The sequence below is a fragment of the Schistocerca serialis genome, chromosome 5 (genome assembly GCF_023864345.2).
Source record: "Schistocerca serialis cubense isolate TAMUIC-IGC-003099 chromosome 5, iqSchSeri2.2, whole genome shotgun sequence".
NCBI lineage: Eukaryota > Metazoa > Arthropoda > Insecta > Orthoptera > Acrididae > Schistocerca > Schistocerca serialis.
The window spans coordinates 757,862,929-757,890,614 of NC_064642.1; the positions used below are offsets into that span (position 1 = coordinate 757,862,929).

Sequence of the window (27,686 nt, forward strand, 5' to 3'; positions counted from 1 at the left end):
ATGAATTATTCTTACAAAGTACTTCAAAATACTTTTTTTGAAGGAGAAAACACATTAGAGCTTAAATTTCAGCATCTATTTCAGACAATTATTATAAAATTTAAATTAAATTACAAAATTAGACTTCGAGGAACTATACTGAACTCAGTTTGTATTCTTATCACATTAACTTATGCAATTCTTGAAGTAAATGTTTGTATGCTCTTCGCAGAGGAATGATTGGCATCTACTACACTTTTTATTTGTCTTTCAGTCTTTCTTCAGTCCTAACTCTTTGCACTAGCCCTCTTCTGTTCTTTTGCTCCTGAATTCCTTCCTGCAATATTCTGTAGACTAACTTTGATCATCTTAGAAAGATTTTTGGTAATTCTATCCTCTTGTATTGGTTGTGTTAGCTCATATCCAAGTTCTCTTAGAAATATCCTCCTTCTGTACAAGTTATTTTGATTGTACTCTGGATTGATTTGCACATACAACACTCAGGCTTTTATTACAGCAATATCCAGCACATTATAGAACAAACAGGCCATCATTTGACACGCCTTTTTGCAGGAATAAGTGTTGGTGGGTTTATCTGTTGTGTCAATTCCTTTTTATTTTGTTGTAATGTAGTACAAGGTGGGGCAGAATGGGCTCTGTGATTTGACAGGTGAATTGTAAAAAAACCAACAAGGATAATAAAAAAATGTTTTTATTTCTGAAAACTACATTCAATGCCATTTTATTTTCATTGGGTTTTGAAAATTACATCATCCACATGACAACCTTACAACCTTAGTGAATGATGCACACATTGAATTATTCAAAAAAGTTTTCAAAAACTCTTCTCAGTACATCGTGTGTTATTCCAGCAATGACATCTGCAATTTCCCTCTTAAGAGCTTCCAAGGTTCTTGACTGAACTTTCAAAACCTCTTGTTTTGAGGTATCCCCAAAGAAGAAAAGGGGGGGGGGGGGGGGGAAATACACCACAGGGACTCAAATGGGGAGCGAGGGGGTCCATGGAACATCCCCTGGGAACAGTTCTTGCACAATTTGGCATGAACAACAGGCAGCATGAGCTGTGGCACCATCCTGTTGAAACCAAAGGGCTTCTGTGTCGTATTCCACATCATACTCCTCAAGTTTGGGTGTAAAAAGTTTCTCCACCATCTCACAATAGCACACAGAGTTCACAGTAACAGGTGCACCTCAAGATTCAAAAACGTAAGGGCAAACAATGCCTATGAAGGACACAGCACACCAAACTCATTTTGGGGCTGTGCAGTGGTCTTTGGTGAGTTTCACGAGGGTTTTCAGTCTCCCAGTAATGAAAATTTTGCTTATTTTTTGGAGCCGTATAGATGAAAATGTGCTTCATCACTAGACCACAAAATAGTGTCGGGTTGCACAGGGGCTGAGATTGCATTGCAAGCATCTGTACATTTCACCCAGTCTTATGGACTAACTTCTTGAACAGCAATCAACTTGGAGGAGGTCAGAGTGTAAAATACACCTTACCATTCTAGATGTTATTCCAAGAGCAGCAGCATGTTCCCGCACAGAGTGTGATGGAGACTGTTCAAAGGATGCTCTCACAGTCACAATGTTTTCAGGTGTCCTCAGACTTTTAGGTTGACCAAATGGTTTTCTAGGTAGTGCATCCTGTCACTGTAACTCTAGTAATCCATTTCCTAATACTTTTAGCATCAGGAATCCTGTCATGACAGTTCAAACCAAATTGCTATGAAAAGCCCTCTATGTCACCACCACATTATCATTGTTTTTAAAGGACGTTTCTACGACAATGCCTTGATGCTCACCAGACCACAGCATGGTGACTACTGAAAACAGTATTGTTTCCCTCACCTAACACCATTACTCCCACTCGGCTACTGCATCAGCTTTCTCTTCCGTGATTGTATGAAACTAGGGAGTCCATTCTGCCCCACCTTGTGCTTATTATGCTCTTCTGAAAACAGGCTACAGTTATGGTGCATTATAGAGTAATATAACTGCCCCCACCCACACTTACCAAACCAACACGTTATGTCCCTCTGGAACACAAAGGTGGTTGAAAGTACTGGTCTGCTACTGTTTGGCTGCATTGCCTTTGGAATTTCAGCTTTGTTCTTTCCAAGAGTTCCCACAAATGTTAGAATTTTCTTGAGAAGTTCTTCAGCTAGGGTGTAGTCCATAAAGAAATTATCAGTGGTAAAGTTCCACTTAGTTTTTTCAATACATTCAAGCCTCAGAATAACATTTCTGCTTTGATTTATTTCTCATGGTCCCTGTTCCAGTTCTCCTGTATACACTTCTGCTGCACGAACATATGCTGTTTTTATGTCAGACAACAACCCTAATTTTATTCCGTCTTTCCAATTGGGGTTGTGGAGGTATATACCACCAGAAGAGACACCTTCCTCCGAGTGGAACCAGTTGCTCATCCACTGTGAGATCTTCGTAAGGAACAAACATTTTAGGCAACTATTCCAGAAACATTTCAAAGAGAACCCTGATAGCAGCCAGTTTATAATGACATTGCCTAGCTGGTTGATCTTCTTTGTTGTCAAATCTGGAAAATCTGCTGATCGTATGGAAATGCTGAAGTGACATCATTGCATGAAAAACTGGCCAATCATTCATGTTGTCCCATAGGTCTTCTGAGATTCTTCAGCAGATCTGTACACATCAGCTAATATGAGAAGTCCCAAATGAACCTTCAGTTCCTGACTTGTAATAGGACGTCTTTGAATTTTGATATACATGTTAGTTCTCTGTTGGTTTCATTCAAAATCACTATCAACATCCCTTCAATTTTGAACAGTGAAAATGACAATACTTTCGTTTTGTCAACCTGTTGAAGAGGAAACAATGTATGTCCTGGAGCAGGATGGAGAATGTTTGTAGCCCTAAAAGAAAACTGTGAAATAAAGTAAACTGAACTAAACTAGAATTAAATACAATGCAGTAAAATAAATTACAAAGAAATACAATAAAACCTAAAACTGACAATAAGTAAAAAGTAAAGATATACTGCACACAAGCCTGAAGGAGTGATGGATGCTAGAGGTTTTTTCTGTAGACAATTGGCACAATGAGGAGGTAGAGGGTTCTGAGAAAGTCTGTCCCAGCACTGCACTCCCCACAACCACAATGGTGACAACCCAGCTCACTTGTCACTAGACTGTGACATGGTGTAATAATAATAATAATAATAGTATACCCATAAAATACAGTTACATGTAATGTATTTGTTATGCTCACCTTGCTCGTGACTGCTGGAGGAACTGTAGACAACTCTGTACCATTATGTGACACACACATACTCCCAGATTCAACCAAACAGCTCTCATCAAATATCACTTTGCCACGAAGAAAAATGATCCTAATCCTACTCCTAATGATCCAACTCCCCAAGACACTATCCAAATTGAACCCTGCCTGGAACAGTTCCGTCCTCCGTCACAGTGGGACCCACCTCTTCTTCCTCAAAATCACCCTCTCCAAACTTTCCAGGAATTTCTGACTTCCAGCCTTCCCTCTCAATCCTCCTTAATAAACCTTAATCCTACTCCCAACGTCACCACTGCTGAAGACCAGGCTATCCGTGATCTGAAGGCTGACCGATCCATCGTCATTCTTCCCGCGGACAAGGGTTCCACGACCATGGTACTTGATCGTCGGGAGTATGTGGCTGAGGGACTGCGTCAGCTTTCAGACAACACTACATACAAAGTTTGCCAAGGTAATCCCATTCCTGATGTCCAGGCAGAGCTTCAAGGAATCCTCAGAACCTTAGGCCCCCTACAAAACCTTTCACCTGACTCCATCAACCTCCTGACCCCAGCGACACCCCGCACCCCTACCTTCTACCTTCTTCGTAAAATTCACAAATCCAGTCATCCCGGCCATCCCATTGTAGCTGATACCAAGTCCCCACAGAACGTATCTCTGCCTACGTAGATCAACACGTTCAACCCATTACATGCAGTCTCCCATCCTTCATCAAAGACACCAACCACTTTCTTGAACGCCTGGAATCCTTACCCAGTCTGTTACCCCCAGAAACCATCCTTGTAACCATTGATTCCACTTCCTTATACACAAATATTCCGCACATCCAGGGCCTCGCTGCGATGGAGCACTTCCTTTCACGCCGATCACTTGCCACCCTACCTAAAACCTCTTTCCTCATTACCTTAACCAGTTTCATCCTGACCCACAACTTCTTCACTTTCGAAGGCCAGACATACCAACAATTAAAGGGAAGAGCCATGGGTACCAGGATGGCCCCTTCGTACGCCAACCTATTCATGGGTCGCTTAGAGGAAGCCTTCTTGGTTACCCAGGCCTGCCAACCCAAAGTTTGGTACAGATTTATTGATGACATCTTCATGATCTGGACTCACAGTGAAGAAGAACTCCAGAATTTCCTCTCCAACCTCAACTCCTTTGGTTCCATCAGATTCACCTGGTCCTACTCCAGATCCCATGCCACTTTCCTTGACGTTGACCTCCACCTGTCCAATGGCCAGCTTCACACGTCCGTCCACATCAAACCCACCAACAAGCAACAGTACCTCCATTATGACAGCTGCCACCCATTCCACATCAAACGGTCCCTTCCCTACAGCCTAGGTCTTCGTGGCAAACGAATCTGCTCCAGTCCGGAATCCCTGAATCATTACACCAGCAACCTGAAAACAGCTTTCGCATCCCGCAATTACCCTCCCGACCTGGTACAGAAGCAAATAACCAGAGCCACTTCCTCATCTCCTCAAACCCAAAACATCCCACAGGGGAACCCCAAAAGTGCCCCACTTGTGACAGGATACTTTCCGGGACTGGATCAGACTCTGAATGTGGCTCTCCAGCAGGGATACGACTTCCTCAAATCCTGCCCTGAAATGAGATCCATCCTTCATGAAATCCTCCCCACTCCACCAAGAGTGTCTTTGCGCCATCTACCTAAACTTCGTAACCTCTTAGTTCATCCCTATGAAATCCCCAAACCACCTTCCCTACCCTCTGGCTCCTACCCTTGTAGCCGCCCCCGGTGTAAAACCTGTCCCATGCACCCTCCCACCACCACCTACACCAGTCCTGTAACCCGGAAGGTGTACACGATTAAAGGCAGAGTCACATGTGAAAACACCCACGTGATTTACCAACTGACCTGCCTACACTGTAAAGTTTTCTATGTGGGAATGACCAGCAACAAACTGTCCATTCGCATGAATGGACACAGGCAGACAGTGTTTGTTGGTAATGAGGATCACCCTGTGGCTAAACATGCCTTGGTGCATGGCCAGCACATCTTGGCACAGTGCTACACCGTCCGGGTTATCTGGATACTTCCCACTAACACCAACCTGTCAGAACTCCGGAGATGGGAACTTGCCCTTCAGTATATCCTCTCTTCTCGTTATCCACCAGGCCTCAATCTCCGCTAATTTCAATTTGCCGCCGCTCATACCTCACCTGTCTTTCCACAACAAAAAAGGTGTCTGTGTATGTGTGGATGGATATGGGTGTGTGTGTGAGTGTATACCTGTCCTTTTTTCCCCCTAAAGTAAGTCTTTCTGCTCCCGGGATTGGAATGACTCCTTACCCTCTCCCTTAAAACCCACATCCTTTCGTCTTTCCCTCTCCTTCCCTATTTTCTGATGAAGCAACCGTTCATTGCGAAAGCTTGAATTTTGTGTGTATGTTTGTGTTTGTTTGTTTGTGTGTCTATCGACCTGCCGCACTTTCCTTTGGTAAGTCGTATCATCTTTGTTTTTAGATATATTTTTCCCACGTGGAATCTTTCCCTCTATATATATAATGCCAGATCCACATATGCATAACAAGCCCGGAACTAGGGGAAGGGGACAAACCAGAATAACTGCCCCGGGTGGCAGTTTTGGAGGGGGGGGGGGTGCGGCAAATTCATATTTTTCTTCAGAAGCTAGAGAGTATGAATGAACTGTGAAACTATTTCCTAACATCAAACTTTTTGCTTGTAGTAGGCCTAAAAGGCATTTGATATTGGTATTTCGTGCATTCTATTCTGTTGTGTTGTTATAAAAAATACCATTTGTGCCAAAACAGTCCCGTTTATTTGGTGAGTGTAACAATTGCTGCAATATTAGGCCAGCTTATTTCGTTTTATCTAGCAGACAGTGGCAAAATCACATAAACAGATCGAGAAACCACATCAGTCTTGGGTACCACTTGTATTAACAGCTTTTCTAGTATTAGACAACAACATTTTATTTTTTCATGTAGAAAAACGTTGATGAACTTTGATGAGGTAATAGATTCTTTTCCAGAAAGAAAAGTACACCATATAAAGCTGTGATAAGATTAGAGAGAGAAAAAAAAAAAGGATTGAAGAAATGTGTACCGTCTCACTTGTCTCATGTCTTTACTCGTTTTATGTATCCTATATTTAATTTTATGTCGCACAAAACAGCAAGTTATTAGCTAATAGACAGTAAAGACTGCAAATTTTCTGAAGAGTTCTTGTTCTGCCGGTTACAGATAATCCTATCCAGTGTTAATTGCGAGATTTTTTTAAAGAGGTGCAGGATTTCAAACCGGCCGACTGGGAGCAGGAGAGGCACCACAGGACATTTTAATTTTCACTGGCCTGAGTATAGTTTGATGGCACTCATTACAAAATATTACACGTATGAATTCCACAGAGCAAAATACAGAGACATGCAATGGAAGAATGCTGTGGCACTGCTCTCCAGGACATAGACCAAACAACATATCTTAAGTTTCCTCAAACATATATGTTTTATCTATCAGACTCTTCAGAGAGATGTGCGCTACAAAATGAAGATATTTTTGAAAAGTCGATTTTTTAAATTTTTAGCGTCCTACCTCAAATGCTCGAGGGAGGGGAAGCGCCACTATCAAATATTGTCCCAGTTCGGAAATATCGTAGATCCGGACCTGATGCACAGAGCAGTCTGAGTCCTAGTGGAGAGGTGGTAGTCTCCACGTGACTCGTGTTTACGTTTAAGTGATTTTGCTGTTTCCTCTTCGTTAATTGCTCTCACGTCAAATGGAAACAAAACGGATTTCTTTGGCCGGGAGCTATCAAGCGAATTAAAAGATGTTCACATAATTACAGAAGGCTAAAATATCTTATTAGTTTCAGATTTTATTTTGTTCCACCTTTCTGACACAAAGCGTTAATCACCTTGCAGAACAAATGGTTCAAATTGCTCTGAGCACCATGGGACTTAACTTCTGAGGTCATCAGTCCCCGAGAACTTAAAACTACTTAAACCTAACTAACCTAAGAACATCACACACATCCATGCCAGAGGCAGGATTCAAAACTGTGACCGTAGCATTCTCGCGGTTCCAGGCTGTAGCACCTAGAACCGCTTGGCCACCCCAGCTGGTCCTTGCAGATCAATGAAGTTATTTTTGTCTGAAAGTAACATGCGGTGTTTGGTGGAATTCGAATTTATACTTTTGTAATATGAAAATATGCAGTGTACATGTTACTGCACATCAGACATCTTTCCAAAACGTCTTTTTTCCCTGAGTTTCGTTTTCTAAAGTGCCGGGAAATTCTACGCTAGTGTATAAAACCACAACCGTTGAAAGGACTGATAAGTTTTACAGTTCTGAGGAAAAGTATACTGTTACTTAACACGGAAAAAGTGTATTTTCATCAGGGATAAAGTGTATTTTTAACCGGGAAAAATGTGGGAATTTTTTTTTCCCTTGTCCAAGTATACACCCTGAAAAAGCACATTCTGGAACTCCTAAAACAATTTAATGCAGTCACATTTGCATTTGGAATTACTTAAAATCATGGGGAGAGACAAATCAGTAGGTTGACACATTTTGTGTATTTTCATTCAATGTCATATGCGTTTCCTTTCAGTACTTTTCCCAGGAGGAGGACCCACTGGCTCCAAAAGCTTGCACATTTCCATAACTTTTATGTGTGTTTTCTCCTGCCACTGCTTGGACAATAAATTTTTTCTAGATTCACTTGTATAACCTCAAAATGTAAATCTTCACTGCCCAAAAAACATGCAGTAAAAATAATATATGGTGCTCATCTATGATCATTTTGTAGACGTATATTTAAGGAGTTGGGAATTCTGACTACGGCTTCACAGAATGTTTATTACCTCATGAAGTTCATTGTAAATAATCGACTACAGTTCAAAGGGAACAATGATGCAGATAATTACAATACCAGAAGGAAAAATGAAATTAATTACTCCATGTCAAAGTAGTCTTAAGCACAAAAAGGGGGTGCACTATGCTGCAAATCCAAATTTTTAATCACTTATTCAGTGATTCAAAATGTCTGACAGACAACAAAGTATGATTTGAAAACAAACTGAAAAAGTTTATTCTTGAAAACTCTTTCTGTTCCAAAGAAGAATTTCTGTTGTTATAATGTGCAGAAGTACATGCATAGGAATTACTACAAAATGACTTGTTTCACATTATTATGATTTATCATGTGGATGGTAGATGGAACATGAAATTAACTAACATGTTTGCTAGCTTGTCAGGAATGAATTACATAGATGTTACCATTGCTATTTCTGTGCCTAGATTGGCGATTTTTGGGTGGGACAAATCTTACAAAGACTGGTATAAAGATCTATGTTGTTTCACTGAACTAGGGTAGTTTTTTTTCTATTCTGAATGTGCTATATGCCGAGGCAGTAAATTGTTTCATGGAATATCTTATGGGTTGGTAATTTAGAAAAGTTTATTGAACTGCATTAAAAGCACAGTGCCAATATGCAGAATCTAACAAGTACAGAAACAAAATCTAGAATTGAAAATCATACAGTCTGGACTTCCAGTGTCATTTACCTCGTAAGTTAATTAGCTTAATGAAAATTGAATTATCTTTATACAAAGTTGGGGTGCCTGCCTTTCTAATGGTGTATGCTAACTTATCCACATATGTCAGTTAGTTCCGAAGATTCTGCATATGACGAACTGTAGTAATATTTTTAGCCTGTCATAGCTTTTAATTAACAGAGTTCTCATAAAAACTACATTTATTAAAGTAATGAGCACATTCAAAATAATAATCTGGATAATTAATTTGTGTAAACCAGCCAATTAGTAACATTAAATATTTATGCATACATTAAACATATACGAGTATTAGGTAGGTAATTGTATGAAACATGAATAGTAAGTGGAAAGAAAAAATTCAAATATTAACAAGAGTGCAGCATAGCAGTTATGGAACTTCCAGTCTGCTGTGTTAAAAGCTATGGAGGCAGATATTATTATATTAAAATATATGTATATTTTATTGTTATTTTTGTCAAAATTGTAGGTAAGCTATATTTGGGGAAGACAATACAGAAATAAACTGTAACACCCCCTCCCCCCTCTTACCACCATGACCAGAAGTGAACCCTGGATCTGAGCCTGCCGCACACTGGTTCTAAGCCCAGGTGGCAGACTTCTGCAAGAGAGGAATACAAATGTTGATTCTACAAAATGGTAAGTAGCAATTGTTGTGGTTAGTATCTTGAGATGATGATGTATGTTTTTCCAGTATGCTTCTCCTGATCATCAAAATTTATTTCTGTTTACAATCCCAAAAAAGGACACTTACATAAATCTCATATTGGATTAGAATGAGTTACAGTAACAATCTAACATCACAGTGATTAAGTATTGTGAGTGAGCACCTTCTTTTTAGAGTTCCATATCTTAGTTGGTAAAAATGGGAACCCTTACAGGATCACTGTCTGTCTACCTGTTAAGACCCCTTTTTCTCAGGCCCAAAAAATGGAAGTGTCAAGTTGAAATTTATGTCAAATACTAAGGTCTGCATCCCTTTTTGGTGTAAAAAATACAGCCATTTATGTCACATGTTTTGACACTCGCAAACTCACTCATCAAAATTATAGAGGAACTATCTATATACATAATTAAGTTTAACAGGATGGTCAGAGTGTAGTCTTACCCACACTTGTCTGATTTTTATTCATGTAATGTTTCAGTAAAAATCTCCGTAGATAGTAGCAGCTGGCAACTTACCGATACACACAGTGTGCTGCAGTAAGGACCCATTCCTTATTAAGAACAGTACCACCACAGGAATGGTTTCCATCATATCTTAACGAGATCTGCGAGAAATAGAAATTTTTATAAAATTAGTAAATACTATTAAATAAAGAACAACCAATTTCCTTAAAGCTATCTCCAGCACATTTTCTTGTTTGTACTAATCACTCAGTAAATAATACTCCTGGACTGGAAAATTTAGATCAAAATTTGTTGTTGTTGTCCACTATCACAAAATGCTGACTTAAATTTTATCCATGTACATGCATAATTTTGTATTGTGTCGTAAGATCTGTAGCAACTTTTGTTTCTCTGGTTACAGGAGTGATGATCCAGGTTTCTGTGTAAGAACACTAAATACTACAGTGTGACTTAAATCAGATTAATGAAGAATAGCCATGCTTCTTTAATGTTTGTACAGTTTAAAAGGTAGAGCAAAAATACATATATATAATACTAAAAATAATATTGTACATGTAACAACAGATAATTTACACATAATCGTTTAGGTTATGAAGAAAAGGAAAGTGCTGGAAAATGATGTTGCGTGTCTCATACTGATCATATGAGGCCACTGGTATCCTGCATGCTGTTGAGTATGGCTTTCCTAAAGCCACTGATTCCAGATTCACATGACACTCACGTGCCCATAAAAATCCCACACATATTCTCCCACCTGCTGGATGTTTAAATTATGGCTCAGCCTGCAGCAAGCAGCATTCCATCCCTCACTTAGCTGTTAGCCAGGAGCACCCTGCATCCTGATGCGCATCATTCAGTTCTTCGACGAGACCAGCTGAGACGTTCACTTCACAGTGTGGCACACAGCACTATGGACATCACTTCAACAGCCATCCAGGACAAGAGTTCACAGTGGGACTGGTATTACCACAGCAGACTTTGTTTCTGTTATACTTTCATAACCATTGACGATCTTTCAGTTGTTATCCAGAACAATTCTTTACTGTGAACTCTTGTGTTGTAAATAAAAGTGAACTTAACTGCAAGTTGTGAATTGTCACTAATCAGCTACTATGTGCAGCCTAACCACTCAGTACACTTCAGATGGTGACAAGGCTCATTATGTCCCCACTGCATGCTTCTCGCCCATCACTTCAGATGCCGTTGTGAATTAACATTCTGATGACTCTGGTGCCAGCTCCTGCTCTCATTTGCCACCTTCTACCACCCACGTCCAGCTGTCCCCGACACTCCTGTAGCCATGGCCAGCACTCCTCTCAAGGGTGGTATTGCCTAGTTCCAAGCTGTCAACAATGGTGGTACTGTTTGTCCATGCTGTGTCTCATCTGGTCCACTGCCCACCTCCAATTGCATCGGACACTGCTGCACACATTGCAGTCATGATCGGCCCTTCTCCTGAGATTGGTGTCACCCAGACTTCAGTTAGTGACAAGGCTCAAGTCCACACAACACCATGGCTTGACTGCTGCTCAGTCCCTGTCCTTTCCTAGCTGCATCTGATGCTACTTGCCTTCTGCACCTCTGCCGTGGTGCAACTATGGCCAGTCTCACTTTCCAGCATGGTGCAACACATGCACTGATGAGTGTGCAGTCTGCAGTCCCAGTGTCATCCTCTGGTGACATTGCAACCACACCTGACACTCCCCCCCCCCCCCCCCCCCACCACCACCACACACACACACAGACACACACAAGCAAGCCCAACACTTCACATGGCTTCACCATCGCTTCAAGCTGTGTTCACCCTCTTCATCTCAAAGTACAGAACCACATACCTCTTCTCCTAGGTAACACACATCCATGTCTTACCTTTCTGTGGTATAGATCTTCCCTGCTCCAACACACACTGTAGCAATGACTGTCCTGCTGACCCGGGCCTCCTTACAGGCAGCATATCCCGTGCTCCTGAGCACATTGCTGCAACAACCCTCCTGCCACCCTCGTTCTCCATGCAGCAAACTTCTCCTATGCTCCTTAAGCCTCACATTCAGCAATTTTCACAACTTTGATCTCTACTCTCCTTTTACCTCTTTTCCTTTCCTTTTCAGGATGCCTCTCTGCCCACTGGGCCTTGTCCTACAACACGCTCCTACCACAGACCAATGTATCCTACTGCACACCAGTGTGTCCTGTCATGCTCCTAATACACCCTACCACACTCATAACATGCCCACATTTCTCCTGTACTCTCACAGCTGGTGACTGCTGCCCCAAAGTTTCATCAGCACTCACAGACACCATGTCTGTCATCGGTTCAATCGCTCTTCCAGCACCCGGGTTGGTCTAGCCCAGTCTTCCAGTGCCCCTTCATTGCTGCCACCCCTTCAGTGGCTGGTGTCTTCACACTTTGCAACATAGCACCACCTGGTGGGTCTACCTTGGTGGATGCTGTTCCAGTCTGTGTTCAGTGCCACGTCTAACTCTCCTGCATTTTCTCTCCACAACACTTCCTGATTCATCCACACTCCTGGCAGCTACCATTTCACAACATTAAGTCCCATGTTCCTGGGATTGTATCACAACCACCTGAAGCTCCCCATTTTCTTGGACATCTCTTGTCACCCAGGGAAAGCATTGCTCCTATTGAGTCATCGGCACTGCTGTTCCTCGCCAGCTTTTCCTTCTCCCCTCACAGGAAAAAGGATGCAGTATCTGTGACATTCATTGTGATGGCTTCAACATTTCCTCCTTAAGTCGGAAGGGGTGCTGTGCGTTGGTCATATGCTGACTACATTACACTTCCACCACATCTTCAACCTGTAGATTTGCCTATCTTTGACTCGCAGGAATTTCTCCTCCAGAGACTATGTACAAATTTCACAAGGGCATCACCTGTTGTGGACACACAGCAATGGGGCTTTCTTATCAAGGGACCAGTTTCCATCTGCAGGTCAAGTACATGTCAGACTCCTGCAGATATCCTTCCACCTGCTGTATATTTACTTTGTGTCTTTACCTTCAGCAGGCAGCATTCTGTCACTTGCTCAGCTCCAGGTCAGGTGGTGGCTGCACCTTGCAGCCGATCATTTGGATCTTCGCCAAGACCATACTGGACAATGCTCACATCTACATCACTGCTCTGTGCCATGACATTGTAATGCAGTGCACCACAGTGCACTGGTTTGCAACACACCACACTGCACTACGGATGTGGTTCCAATACCCACCTGGGATGAGACTTCACAACGGGACTGGTACTAGCACAGCAGACTTGGTTTCAGTTATTGTTAGGTGATCATGTATGATTTTTCTGTTGTTATCTAGAACCCTTCTTTATTTGTAACTCTGTACTTTAAATAAAAGTGTACTTAACTGCAACCAGGAAATCATCACCTATTACTCAGCAATTACATGCAGCTTTACCACTAAGATCACTTCAGAAATGTAAAAATTAAATGATAATTAGTAATTTAAGAGCGTAGCATTGTACTTAAATGTATATAAAAAATAAGGAGTAATGGCTGGTGGGAAGGATTATAGATTAATTATAATTATATTAATGGATTCTTCTGTTGCTTCTTGATACAACTTCATAATTGGATACTTAATTATAGAAAGGTGCAAAGTACCAAATTCATGAACTGAAGTAATTACAAACTAACTGTCTATAATGCAGTGTTTTAATTATTTACTCCTCAAACTTTTCCATGTTACAAATGGGAGTATCTTATCATTTGTTAGTGGTGGTTTTGTGCCGCAGTTGGAACTGTTTGATGCTGAAGGCAATTCAAATAGAAACATTTATGAAAGTTGCTAAGCACCATTAAATTCTAGCAGCTATGTTCTTAGTCACTCTCCACAGATCTGCATATAATATTCTTTATGCTCATTCTTTTCCAGGTAAGGTATCATAGCCTTTAAAGCTTTCTCCTTTTCATCTGTAATTGAATGAATTGAGGAAAGATTCAAAGGTAGCACATTGAATCCTTCTTGCATGTTTCACTCTTTTGAGCACATTCACCTTACGGATCCTTTCCATGTTGGTGTAATATTCTCTTATTGCTACATGTGTTACACCTGTTGAATCATGTGAGATGCTGAAAGCTTTTGAAATATTCAGTTTTTTTATAGAGAGTATCTTGTCTATCAACTTTTGCTTCCTCGATCATTTTGCATAGGTCGCTGGGTAGAAATGCCTTCGTCACCGACTTCCTTCTCTCTATCAAGGCAAACTCAAGAGTCGCAGGGGAGGAATCTGTTCCCACTGACGAGAAACCATTGTTCTGTTTATGTGAACAACCCATTTGCCACCAGAAAAAGAAAAAGAAATACCATCATTCAATTCTTGTTTTGTGCAGCACAGTTGTTACTCCAAACAATAAGATTTTTCTTCATTGTTATCCCGGTGTATTAACACTTTCAGAATGCATGATACAGTTTGATTTCCACCCCTACCAGCTATACCCTCAGCCCACATACACATGTAAGACTGAAGGGTGTCACATACAGATACTGCCATGTTGTAACAAGATAACTGGCGGCAATAAAACATCACGGAGTGCATTAGTGTGGGCAGTTGATAATGCATCAAAGTGAAACAAACACAACTGAATGGCACAATGCACCATTCTCATGAAATCAGCTGGCAACTTAGCATCATTGCCATTTAGTTGTGGCAAATTTAACCACTTAGAATTCTTGGTGGACATATCACTTTTCATATGTAATCCTTGGTATCCTGTATCTTTCAAAGCTCTTTTCACATTTTTCATGAATTTGGCACTTAGCACCTTTCTACAGTGCTAATTTATTTCTATTTCCCATCTTTTGTCTTACAAGGCCATCCTCATTACTTTTGCTTAGATGTGAGTATTTGGGCTTCATTAAAATATCATTATGGTTATGCTTTCAGAAAATTATAGCCTAGCATACACAACTTTTGTAATATTTTAGAACTTGAAACTGTCTCACAATATGCAGCTGTCAGGAATGAGACATTGCAATGTTTGTAACAAATGATATATTGTATTTTTCAAAGATAACCCACAAATAATTGGTATACACCTTATTTTATCACCCGTCTGCATCACATTCATTTTAAAAATTGTGACTTTTTTTGGTTTCACATGAATTATTTTCAGATCTATGTTACAAGAGTAACATGTCGAATTTATTGAAAAATGTACATGCTAGATCACACAGAACAGTGTAATAGAAATATTGTTCTGCAAATGTAGCGTATAAATTTGTTGATGAACTGGAAAAGATAGTTTTGTAACTGATAGATTCAGACCTGAAGACGGAAGATGTGGACTCTAAACTGGTCACAATTTTAAAAATGAATGCAACCTAGATGGACAGTAAAACATAGATGAACAGTGGTCAGTGAAGACTTTGACAGCACATGTTTAGTATTAGCATGTAAGGAAGAATGCCAATAATTTTGAGCTGCTCATGGCCAGAAAGTACATCTAAATAAAATGAAATGCTATTGGTACATTGGAGAACAGTACATAAATTAAACGTGAAATAATTTGTAGAATTTTTACGTATAACAGAGTAAGGGGCAATTCAGCATTGTTTCTGAGACAGACACCCGTATAATTTGAAATTTCTGTGGGATCAACTGAGAAAAATTAGATCCGTATTCACGTTTAATAGTAAATTTCATTCCAGCAAAAAAATCCATACTGTTAAAACTAAGTACTGGCAAACCTTTGTGCCATAGCCAGTGTAAAATAGGTTGGGGATGGGTTTTGAACATAAATGGAAGTTGCAGATTGCATTGTTGTATTTGACCATAAATTGCACCGTTGCAATGTCCTCAATACATTGCAAGTGTATGTCAAGACTTTTGTGTAGTTGAGAGTGCATTATGTCGGAAGTAAATGAATTTAAACATGAAGAAATCATTGGTGTTTGAATGGTGGGTGCTTCTTTAACAAAGGAAGCTGAAGTGTTTGGTGTTTCGAGATACACTGTATTGAAGATTTATCCTACATACTGAACAAATGAAAAACATCATCCACTAAGTCACAATGTGGAATAGTGTTGAGTGATAGTGACAGAGTATCATTGAAGAGGATTGTGACGAAAAATAAGAGAATGACAGCTGCATGAGTCACTGCAGAACTTACTGTCGCTCTGAGGAACCATGTCAGTTCCAAAACAACATGAAGAGAGCTCTATCCTCCTTTCTTCCCCAAGGAAACCACTAATAGTTCTGACAGCTAGAATAAGGCAATGTTCTGTTACATGTGTTTGTCAATGCAGTAATAAAATAAACTTCTGTCTGTCTTGGGCACCCTCAACATGCAGATGGCAACATCATAAAGTTACTTTTTGTAACAGGTAAGTTTATCATGACAGTACCAGTGCCTGGCACTCCAACCATCCATGCAAACACTGGCAAAGATTTGTATGTGGAGTTATCTGTTGACGAAAGTACACAGAAGAATAATGAGTACTGGAGGAGAAATACTATATTTCACCGTATATATTTATTGAACACAGTCTTGGTTATTTATAAGTTGTTACATTTTATTTATGGGTGACCTGGTTTGGTCTACTACAGCGATCATCATCAGATCTGTATTCTGTGAAGGAGAATAAAGCATATCACTTTAGTTACAATCAAAATGGACATTAATATAAATAGTGTAGCAAAATGCTGCAGCATGATATGCCCTTGGTGGTAGTAGAATCCATGACATGGAGCAGGCCCATCCTAGTTGGCATTGAGAACTCTGCTGAATATGGCTCGGCTGCCAGTAGCTGAGCCATATTCAGCAGTGTTCTCAACACCATCTAAGATGGGCCTGCTCCACGTCAGGGATTCCTACTACCACCAGTGGTATATTATGCTGCATCTTTTTGCTACATTAATGATATTAATGTACACTGTGATTGTAGCTAAAGTGGTATGTTTTATTTCTCTTCACAGAATATAGATCTGATGATGATCTCTGTATTACCTAATTTGAAACCAGTCATCCACAAATAAAAATTAACAACTTATACACAACCATGACTGTGTTTACTAAATAATTATAATGTCATTAAGTCATCGTTTCCTGGAACAATATGCCAAAAAATTTTACCATAGGTGTTTCTGTTCTCATGATGACATCTCAAAAGATGATGTTCAGGCATGAAACACACGATGGTTTCCAAGAAGCATAAAAATATATTTAACCTGATAATTTAAATTTTGATAACAATTACAAATTGTTAAAAATAACACCTGCTTGTTTGCATTACCATCCAACCAAAGGTCTTAAGATTCCTACTGATTTATCTAATTACTTTAAACATAACTCGTTAATCATACCCAAGGAAAGGTCAGTAAATTCTTAAGAGAGACAAATTAATATTTACCACAAAGGGATACTGTCCCTCCATAACTTCTGTTCCATTCACAATTCTTGATTCTACTTTTTGTGGTGCTGCATCTGAAATGAAAAATGTAAATATTTTTTTATTATTTTTGCACAAATATTATAGTTTGCAGTTCTTATCATTAACTTCAATTGCCATCACAATTTTTTTCTCTAGCATTGAGAATTATTCTACTACCTATCTCTGATTGTATAATACTATTACAGTAATATTTTTATAGACAGGCTAAAACTTAGCATTTCGTCTTTTACTTTTTTTTTCTTTCATGTAAGATTTAACTATCTTTCACTGGTTGGAATAAAATACTGACAGATAATAAATACATTTGTAGGTAGATCAAAAATGTTATCTAAACATTTTCTTTTCTCTCTTGCACATATGCTGTTGAACAGAAGTTACAAGTGTTGTATCCAAAATTTCTGTACAGAGTTTAATAGTAACCCACTGAACATAATATCAAATGTATTAAGTATATTGATTATATATTGAAGTTTATTGACATTTTACACTGTAATATTCTCCTGTTTTCCTTTTCTTCTTTTGTTTTTAAATGACTAATTTTGTTATTTTGCTTTCATTTCTGTAGCAAATCTAGTGCTCTTGCTAGTTTACTGCTTACTTAGTTTTTTACAATCTTTTTTAATCTTAAGTCCAAGTAATTTCACCATTGCTCTGAAAGTGAAATAATTTTTTTTCAATTTTTGTTTTGTTAATCAACAGTTGGTTGGCCGGACACAAATAATTAGCTGTATAAAATATTTCTTAGCATTAATTTTGAGCACTTTCTAAATTTTCACATTTTATCAGTTTGATATCATGGGCATAGTGTACATTCTCACATGGTATAAGACCTGAGAAACCATTTACACAAACAATGGAGAACTGATCCCTGTAGAACTCTAAATTTTATTTTCAACAGTTGTGTCATTTGATTATTTTCATATACTTGCTGTTGCCTGTCTGATACTTAGGTTCTAATGAGACTTGATGTAATATTTCATATGCCATTTATAATCATAGTCCCTTGCATCACAGTGTCGAATGGTTTGTTCAAGTCTGTAAGTATAGCTCAAAGTTGTTTGTACCTTTTCAGATATCTGATAGACTTCTTGTTGCTTTTATTATTGATACACCTGATCTGAAGCCAGACTGTATTGGGTGCAGTAATCTGTTATTTTCAAAATACCTTTTATTTGTTTGTGTATATAGTTTTCTATTATTTTTGAAACAGTTGGAATGATTGAGGTTGGTGTTTAGTTACTAGGTGGTGCCATTCTGCGTTATTAAACATTAAAAGTGTGGCTGATTTTAAGAGCATTAGGAAAAATAGCTTTTGCCACATCGCTGTTGACTGGAGAAACTAGTGGCATTTTAATTTCGTCTGCTGTGCTCCTTATGATACAGGTACTAATTCCATAATCATCCTCATTTTGACATTGGTAAGCTTATCAATTGCTTTACCTACTACCACTCTTTGCTATTGCATCATGTAATATGGATGGGGGCAGGCGCTAACTGTTTCATACACTCTGACAGTAATTCATTTAACAAATTGTGGAAAATATAAATATACAGTGTATGTTAGCTGATAGGTATCTCCAAAATATTTTTTGTTTGTTGATAGCTATCGTCCTATCAGCCTCACCAATGTTCTATGCAAGCTGCTTCAATGTACGATGAGCCGATGATTGTGTTGGCTCCTTGAAACTTGGGGCCTTCTGGCTCCATCCCAGGGGGTTTTCACCAAGGGCGCTCCACTATCGACAACTTGGTCCATTTCGAGTCTGCCATTCGATCGGTCTTTTCCCAACGACACCACCTTATTACAGTCTTTTTTACCTGGCGAAGGCCTTCAATACCGTTTGGTGACACCGTGTTCACATTACTCTGCATGAGTGGGGTCTCCGGGACCCACTCCTGATTTTTTATACGGAACTTTTTGTCACTCCACACTTTCAGAGTTCACGTCTGTGCTTCTCATAGTGCACCATATATACAAGAGAATGGGGTCCTGCAGGGCTCAGTCCTGAGTGTCCCTCTCTTTTTAATTGCTGTCAATGGTCTCGCACTGGCAGTAGGGTCCTCAGTATCTCCCCTCCTCTATGCTGATGATTTTTGTATTTCCTTCTGCTCCTCTTCTATTGTTGTGGCTGGACGCCAGCTGCAGGGAGCTATACAGAAGGCGCAGTCATGGGCCCTTACTCACGGCTTTCAATTTTCGACCGCCAAGACTTGTGACATGCACTCCTGTCGTCATGATCATCCTACCGTCTGTCCCCCTGTCTTTACCTTGATGACCAGCTACTCCACACCGACTGAGGTGCTGATTGTTCTACACTGCCGCAGCTGAACAAAGCCCTTGTACAGTTCTGTGTTGACTATGGGCTCCTCGTGTATGGTTCAGCATCGCCTTCTGCACTGTGTCTGCTGGACCCTGTCCATGACTATGGAGTTCAGCTTGCAACGAGAGCTTTCCAAATGAGCCCAGTGAACACCCTCCTCGTGGAAGCTGGCGTTCCTCCATTGCAGCTCCAGTGGCAACTACTGCTTGCAAATTATACCGACCACATTCATAGTTCGCCTCGCCATCCAAATCGCCCTAACATGGCAATCCATATCCTGCAGCAGCAGGCCAGAACTACGAATCCCCTCACTGTCTGTGGCAGGGTGCTTCTTACTGAATTCGCCACTTTCCCTCTACCACTTTTCCTGCGGTTCCACTTAACATACACCTCCATGGTCCATACCTCGGCCACAGCTTCGGCTGAACCTATTGTGAGGTCCAGAAGGCTCAGTTCCACCTGAGGACCCCCACTGCCAATTTTTGTTTCTTCTCAGCGAGTTACAGGGCTCAGAAATAGTCTACACCTTGGATCAACGCTTGATGGCTTTGTTCGTGCTTATGCTCATGTTGGACATACTGAACAATGCTCCTTGTCAGATGGCTGCAGTGTTTTCACTGCATAGTTGGTAGGCATCTATCGCACTGTTCAGCATATCCAGTCCTGTGCCGGTGAGTCCTCCATCTGCAGCAACTCGTTAAGCAGCCTACAAGCTCTCGACCAGTGCTTTCCTCAACATCCTCTGGTTTTGACTATCTAGGAGTCTGTCTATACCTTCGGCAACAGTGGACATTCAGTGACCTTCATTTGGACTCCGAGACATGTCAGGATACTGGGCAATGAACTTGCTGAGAGCCTGGCCAAACAGTCTACCAGCAAACCAACTCTGGAGATCGGCCTGCCAGTGACTGATCTCAGTTTTTGCAATCAGAGATACTGAATGGTGCACCCTCAGTACACCACATAAACTCTGTGTTATTCAGGAGACAACAAATAAGTTGCGGTCATCCACATGAGCCACCCACAGGGAATCTGTTGTCCTTCGCTGGCTCTGCATCGGCCATACTTGGCTAATACATGGTCACGTCCTCCGTCACGAGGACCACCTTGGTGTCGCTGTGGCTCCCCCGTGACTGTTGTCCGCATCTTGTTGGACTGCCCAATTTTAGCAGCTCTGCAGTGGAATTTTAGCCTGCCCAGCACCCCTAGCTACTGTGTTAGGTAACAATACCTCAATAGCTGATCTAGTTTCACGTTTTATTCGTGAAGGAGGGTTTTACCATACAACTTAAGGTTGGGTGTCTGGCTTTCTCTCCCAGGCCTCCACCTTCCCTCCACTTTACTTCTTTGTCACTCTATCTTTTCATTTTGTTTGCCTTGGTGTTCATATTTTCTGTATGTGTGTTCATCTCGCTTTGTCTTTTAGACTTGTGATTTTAGTGTGTTGCAGAGCCGGCCGAAGTGGCCGTGCGGTTAAAGGCGCTGCAGTCTGGAACCGCGAGACCGCTACGGTCGCAGGTTCAAATCCTGCCTCGGGCATGGATGTTTGTGATGTCCTTAGGTTAGTTAGGTTTAACTAGTTCTAAGTTCTAGGGGACTAATGACCTCAGCAGTTGAGTCCCATAGTGCTCAGAGCCATTTGAACCATTTTGTGTTGCAGAGTGGCAGGCTCATCCTTTTTTTATTCTTGTGATAAGCCAGTCCAGGTCGTCTGCTATATTTTAATACCTTCTTCTACTTTTCCTTGTAGTATAAGTTTTCCATGTTAGTTCGCTTCTTTCACTCTCTCTTTTGGTGCGGTTCCCCATTAGTTTTACACTCTTTTACTTTCCCCAACTCCTTTTGATAATTGCTTTTACCTTGAGAGTTGTTTGCTTGAGAATAATGGACTGACGACCCTGTAGTTTTACCCCTTTATTTCCCAAGTCAACCAATTTCTTTTGAGCTGCACTCTAATTTCAATTCCTTCTGACTTGTTGGTTTTTAATTCACATATTGTTTCAACCTATTTATTTCTTCTGTTCCTTTCTTTTTTCACAACATGTCACTCCTGTTTATTCCTCCAACTCTATCTAGCCTTTTTCTTGATATTTTTATCCCCACAGCTGTGTAGTTTTTCATTTTGTGTCATTTTACATCCTTTGTTTTCAACTTCTTGTGTCCAGTTTGTTTTCACAGAGCTAGTCAGTTGTTTGTATTAGGGTATACGACAGTGTGATCATTTGTTATGGTGCTTAGTTAGATGTAACACAGACAAACTACATTCAAAATGAAAACAAAATAACCAGCTCTAAAAGTATAAAACCAGTAAACCCCACTGTGCTCCATGAATCAAGTCATAAAGGAGAGTGCTCAGCATGTTTGAAATGAATCAATTTATACAAAGGCTGTTCAAAGAGTATCTGACTTTTATTTATAAAATCAATCTTTATTTGTTTGACACTAGTCACCCTCGGAGCAGTCCCTGCAGCTTCTACACTTCTCTGCCAATACTGCTGCCACTGCAGGAGGAAGCACACTGGAAAGCCTCTTTTGGTATAGCTTGCAGCTGCTCTGTCAAATTCTGCGCAATGTCTTCCCTATTCTGAAATCTGGTTTGTTTCAGAGCCTTTTTCAGTTTATCGAAAAGGTGAAATCTCTCAGTGCAAGATAGGGGAATATGGAGGCTGGAAAACCACAGGTGTGTTGGGTTTGGCCTTAAAGCTCTGTATGAATTGAGAATCATGAGCAGGTGCATTATTGTGGTGAAGGTGCCAACTGCCTGCTGCTCATAAATCCTCCTGTTTATGTCTCACTGCTTCATAGAAGTGACACAGAACCTCTCAGTAATGCTCCTTATTGACATTAGAACCTTCTGGGACATATTGAAGATAGCCCATGCCATTGCAGTAAAAAAAGACGGCAGTAAAAAAAGACGGTCAGCATGACTTTCACATAGCTATGGACCTGCCTCATTTTTTTTTGGGTCACTGGGATGATAGGTGCTTCCATTTGTGATGACTGGAACTTTATTTCTCGGTTGTACGTATAAATACAGGACTCATCACCTGTGATCATTGTGTTAAGAAAGTTGTGATTACTGTTCGCAATATCCAGCATGTTGCATGTGATTTCCGAATGAGGTTGCTTTTGCTCATTTGCTAGCAACTTTGGCCCAGGTTTTGCTGAGATCCATTTTTTTTTTTTTTTTTAATTTAATGAATGAGAGTCCAATTCTAATTTTAACTTCATCTTCAAGCTCTCTAATCATGATTCATCTATCCTGCATTGCCAGGGTCCTCACATGATCAATAACAACCTCTGTTGCAGATGTTAAGGGCTCATCTGAACGTGCTTCAATCTTCACTGATGAGTGGCCATTTTTGAAGCGATTGTACTACTTCTTTATATGTGTAATACCCATTGATTCGTCCCCAAACACTTGTCAAATCTTGCGGACTTTTTCAACTGGAGAATCTCAAAGCTTAACATAAAATTTTGTGCAATAACATTATTCCACTTTTTCTGTCATTTTACACATAACACAAAGCTTGACAGTTACCACTTACACATGTTGACTTGTCAGTGGCTAGACAGTGACTTGTTATTTCCACAGTCGTGAAAAAAAATCATGCATGTGCACTATGTATGCCTATGAAGATAGAGTGCATGTGCGCCTCAATACAACTGTTGGTTCCAACAATAAAAAATAAGATTAGATACGTTTTGAACAGCCCTTGTACATTGACAGACACAGTCACTGCAGGATGCTTCTATAAAGTTTGCACATATCAGTTTGATGCTGCATCCCTCTGGAATCGATAAATGCAGTTATTTGCTTGGGAAGTGTGTCATAAAGCCATTGCGTTCTTTCCTGGCGCAAGCTGGTATTCGACTGTTGAAGCTGGTCCTTGGTGCCCAGGGTACTAGCACTGGGACAGAGTTGACATCTGAGCAGGTTCCATTCATGGTATATTGGGGGCAAATCTGTCGATCTTGCTGGCCACAACAGTACCAACATCATGCAGATAATTTCTTAGAGGCACATGCCATGTCTGCATTATGTTGTCCTGTTTAAAAATGGCATTGTGATTCTGTTGCATAATGTCTGTGACATAAATATTGTGCCATCAGAGTGCCCTGAACCACAACCAGCCGTGACCTGAAGTCATACTTGATGGTTTCCCATACATTGTTTTCATGAGTGACACTGCTGCTGCTGTGCCTCTCAAAAAAGAGTTGGAAGAATGGGACCACTCTCATATAACCACCATACTCACAGACTGTGGTCATGTGGTGTCGTGCAGAATGATGATTCATCGCTGAACACAATGTGACATGATTGCTCTGCAATCATAGCTTCCCATTCATGGTGCCAGTCCAGATTCAGTCATTTCTGCTGTTATGTTAATAGCAGCCTTCACAAAGGGGTGATAATTCGCTAGTCTGGCTGCCGCCAGTCTTCTGCAAATGTTACAGGCAGTCCATTGTTTGTTCTCAAATGGCAGGTGCAAAACTGATGGTGGTACAGTGTGCTTGCTGCACAATATGTTGATCCTCCCTAGGGCTGGTCTGGAACTTGACTGTGAGTGTACTTGCCTTCTTGTTCCCATTTGGTCCAACATCAGGCCACAGCCACATCCAAATGGCCCACAAATATGGATATTACACAGTTCAACCAGCCAGGAAAATAGAGGCCCATTATGGTGTCTCATTCCTACCCTTGTCACATGCTGATGATGCTGTCTCAGATGAGTATATGGCATCTCCACCGTGTCCTGCACAGTGATCACTTAACATCTGATACTGTTCAGGCCTTGGCAACAACACCAAACACGAACAGTGCTAATCCACTTGGAGGCCATTCTCCTGTCAAAGAGAATTCCAGTTGTAATCATTTACTATGTACACGTAAAAAGTTACATTGGAATTCGTCCATTTCTGCTGTGTGCTTCACGTTTTATTACCAACACATATTTAGATTGCTCTGTGAACTGTTCAGAGTCCCCATTGCAGGGTTCTCACATTCATCATGTCCATGCTTAGCTATTACAGACTGGTCCTCTGGGCAGTTTTAACATGTAAATTGCATCTATCTGGTTAGACTTTAGCAAAAATAGAGCAAACAAGAGAAGTGGCATTTAACAACTGAAACTGAATGAGCATGTAATTTCTTGAAAGCTGCAAACAACTCCCTCTGTCAATTCCAAATAACTGAGTGTCTTTTAGTCATTTATGGGTTGTGTAGCAAGGCGAGATGATGATAAAGTTTTTATGTGTGTTGAATTTTTTATTGCATACAGAAACATTGTTAGCACATTACAGTCCTTGTCATTTTACCATTATTTGTCTATAGAAGACATAATTTAAAAGCTAATTCATTGGATCAGTCAGTCACTAGTACGTTATGAGAAAATATCGTAAGGAAACACCTTCAATTTCTCATTGTGTTTCTGTTGTGTTGGTTACATCTTGTCTGTGGGGTACAAAATTAACCCAGGACACACATAACATGCCAGTATGAATGAAGGAAGAAAGATTAGAATTTAATGACTCACTGATAATGAGCTGATGCAGGATGAAACACAAGTTCAGATTTTGTATAACTGACTATGTACTTTTCAAAAATTTCAAAATTCGTTTAATTGATTTAGACACACCACAGAAAACAATTCTAGATGACCATGACAGTAATCTGAACCCGCTCTCTTCACAAATATAAGTGTCTTACTCTTACCACTGTGGCACCATGTTTAATGTACAGTTACTTGATTGTTTAGTTGCCTGCAACAGTTCATGTAGACAGAGGTGGATATACTGGTTTTGACTGATGCAGTGTTCATGCAACACAGTATTTCAGTCTTAGTGAAGTGGAATAACAAAGAGAGAACACTACGCAGAGGTGGGTCATCAGCAGCTTAGAGGCTGGTCACAGTCTCTAGTGTCATTTCACAAAAATAGAGATTATTCCAGGTAAATCATGTGCTGGAACATTGTGTCAGGATGGTTGCATTCCTTACATGAATCAGCTGGAGACCTCCAAAAGGAGTCTAGGTGACACCTTTCACTGAACTGCATAGTCAGCTACAAGATACGGTTCTGTATACTTGACTGCCCATCACATATATTGCCATCATACAAAGGCATTGTGTTGTAGGACCTGGTTTCTATATGATGAATCAGCTAACTTACATGATGAATGAGTTTAGGTCATGCACCTTCCACTGGACTGCACGTTGTCATCTTCATGGTATAGTTCTATATGCTTGGCTGCCCTCAGATACATTCTCTTCACACAAAGGCATTTTGTAACTTGGCAAATGAGGTATCTGATTCTGTGTATTGTCCAGGTTTCCACCTGAGGGATGAAATGTTGGATGTCACACAGTTATTGGTGGACGAGTTCCTGAAATGTGATGACATCGTATGTCCAGATTTAATGTGTTTATACAAGCAAGTGACTGTGGACTTAATGAGAATTGCTAACCTCCAGAGGGCATGTTTGTAGTAATGGAACCTTTTGGGCATCTTGTATTGCCATCCAAGGGCCTTACAGCAGTACCAGTGTTCTTCGTGCTAGCAGCGGACAGGCACCACACACGCTGAGGACCTCTGTCAGATTTGCTATATACCTTTGTTTTTTATCACCATATCAGGTGCCACAATGTTTCCAGGGTAACATTTATTTCACACATTATTGCCACTCCTCACTCTTTCTGAATGTTGAAGAACTTTTAACTTTATTTGTAACAGCCATTCGTGTGTCTAGTGTCAGTAAGTCTGCTGTGCATTGCCCACTGGTTTAGGACACGAAACTGGGAGAGATCACAAGTCGTACAAGAAAGAAAGATCAAAGTCACTCCCCAGAACTTTAACTTTTTTCATTTGCTAGGAATCCCTAGTCTCTTCTGAAAATAGTAATGCAAGAAATACCCATCCAGTTTTCATAACATTCTGCACGCCACACTGTAGTTTTAATAACTCTCTGTTGTATCAGCTTAAATGCCTCATTTTGCAAACACACTTTATCATAGATTTCTAGGTCATATTCAAGAGATTCTGAACAAATACATGTTACCTTTTCTCCTGTATTTGTACCCGTTATGACAGTTTCTAAGTAGATGGACACTCCGTGGTATACAGTCAATGTATGGTAAAGGAACTTCTAAAGACACAGAGATTACTGCATAATAGGTGCAAAACATAAGTGTATAGCTATAGATATAGAGACACTGAATGAAACACGTTTGGCTGTGGAAAGGAATGTGTGGTGCCTTCAATGACTACCACAGCAGAAAATGTCAAATGATCTTTCACAAAACCCAAAGAAATTCTTGTTGAATATAAAGGTTGTTAGTGCACCAAAGTTAGTGTCCAGTCCCTAGTGAATGAGACATGAACTGAAATTGAAAGTAGCAGAGCAAAACCTGAAAAGTATTAGTGCTAACAATGTTGAGAAGCAGCTGAAATGGGTGAAAATGAACAAAGCTTAATGGCCCAGTGGAATCCCTATCACATTCTATACTGAATTTGCTGCTGAGTTAGCCGCTCCTGTAACTGTAAGCAATCATAGATCCTTGAACAAAAAACCTGCCCAGTTCTTGGTAAAAAGCACTAATCACACCCATCTACAAGAAGGATGATTAGAAGTGGTCCACAAAACTACATCCAATATCCTTGACATCGAGTTTTTGCAGAATCTTAGAACCTACTCCGAATTCGAAGATAATGACCACCTCAGTGCCAAACATCATGGATTCCCACATCGATCATTTTAAACCCAACTCGCACTTTTCTACCACACCTATGCCCACTGTCAAAAGTACTATCATATGACGTGTTGTTGTTGTTGTGGCCTTCAGTCCTGAGACTGGTTTGATGCAGCTCTCCATGCTACTCTGCAGGCTTCTTCATCTCTCAGTACTTACTGCAACCTACATCCTTCTAAATTTGCTTAGTGTATTCATCTCTTGGTCTCCCTCTACGATTTTTACC

At 40.4% G+C, this 27,686-nt stretch overlaps 1 protein-coding gene across 1 annotated transcript in view; it reads right to left on the reverse strand.

The window, feature by feature from the left end:
* LOC126481255 (chymotrypsin-2-like) overlaps positions 1 to 27,686 on the reverse strand; it is a 147,829-nt gene that overhangs the window by 82,195 nt on the left and 37,948 nt on the right. Inside the window, exons 2-3 of the mRNA XM_050104874.1 lie at positions 17,350 to 17,423; positions 10,024 to 10,112 (exon numbers count right to left, since the gene is read on the reverse strand). Coding sequence (XP_049960831.1) covers positions 10,024 to 10,112; positions 17,350 to 17,423 — 163 coding nt within the window. The remainder of the gene's footprint in view (positions 1 to 10,023; positions 10,113 to 17,349; positions 17,424 to 27,686) is intronic.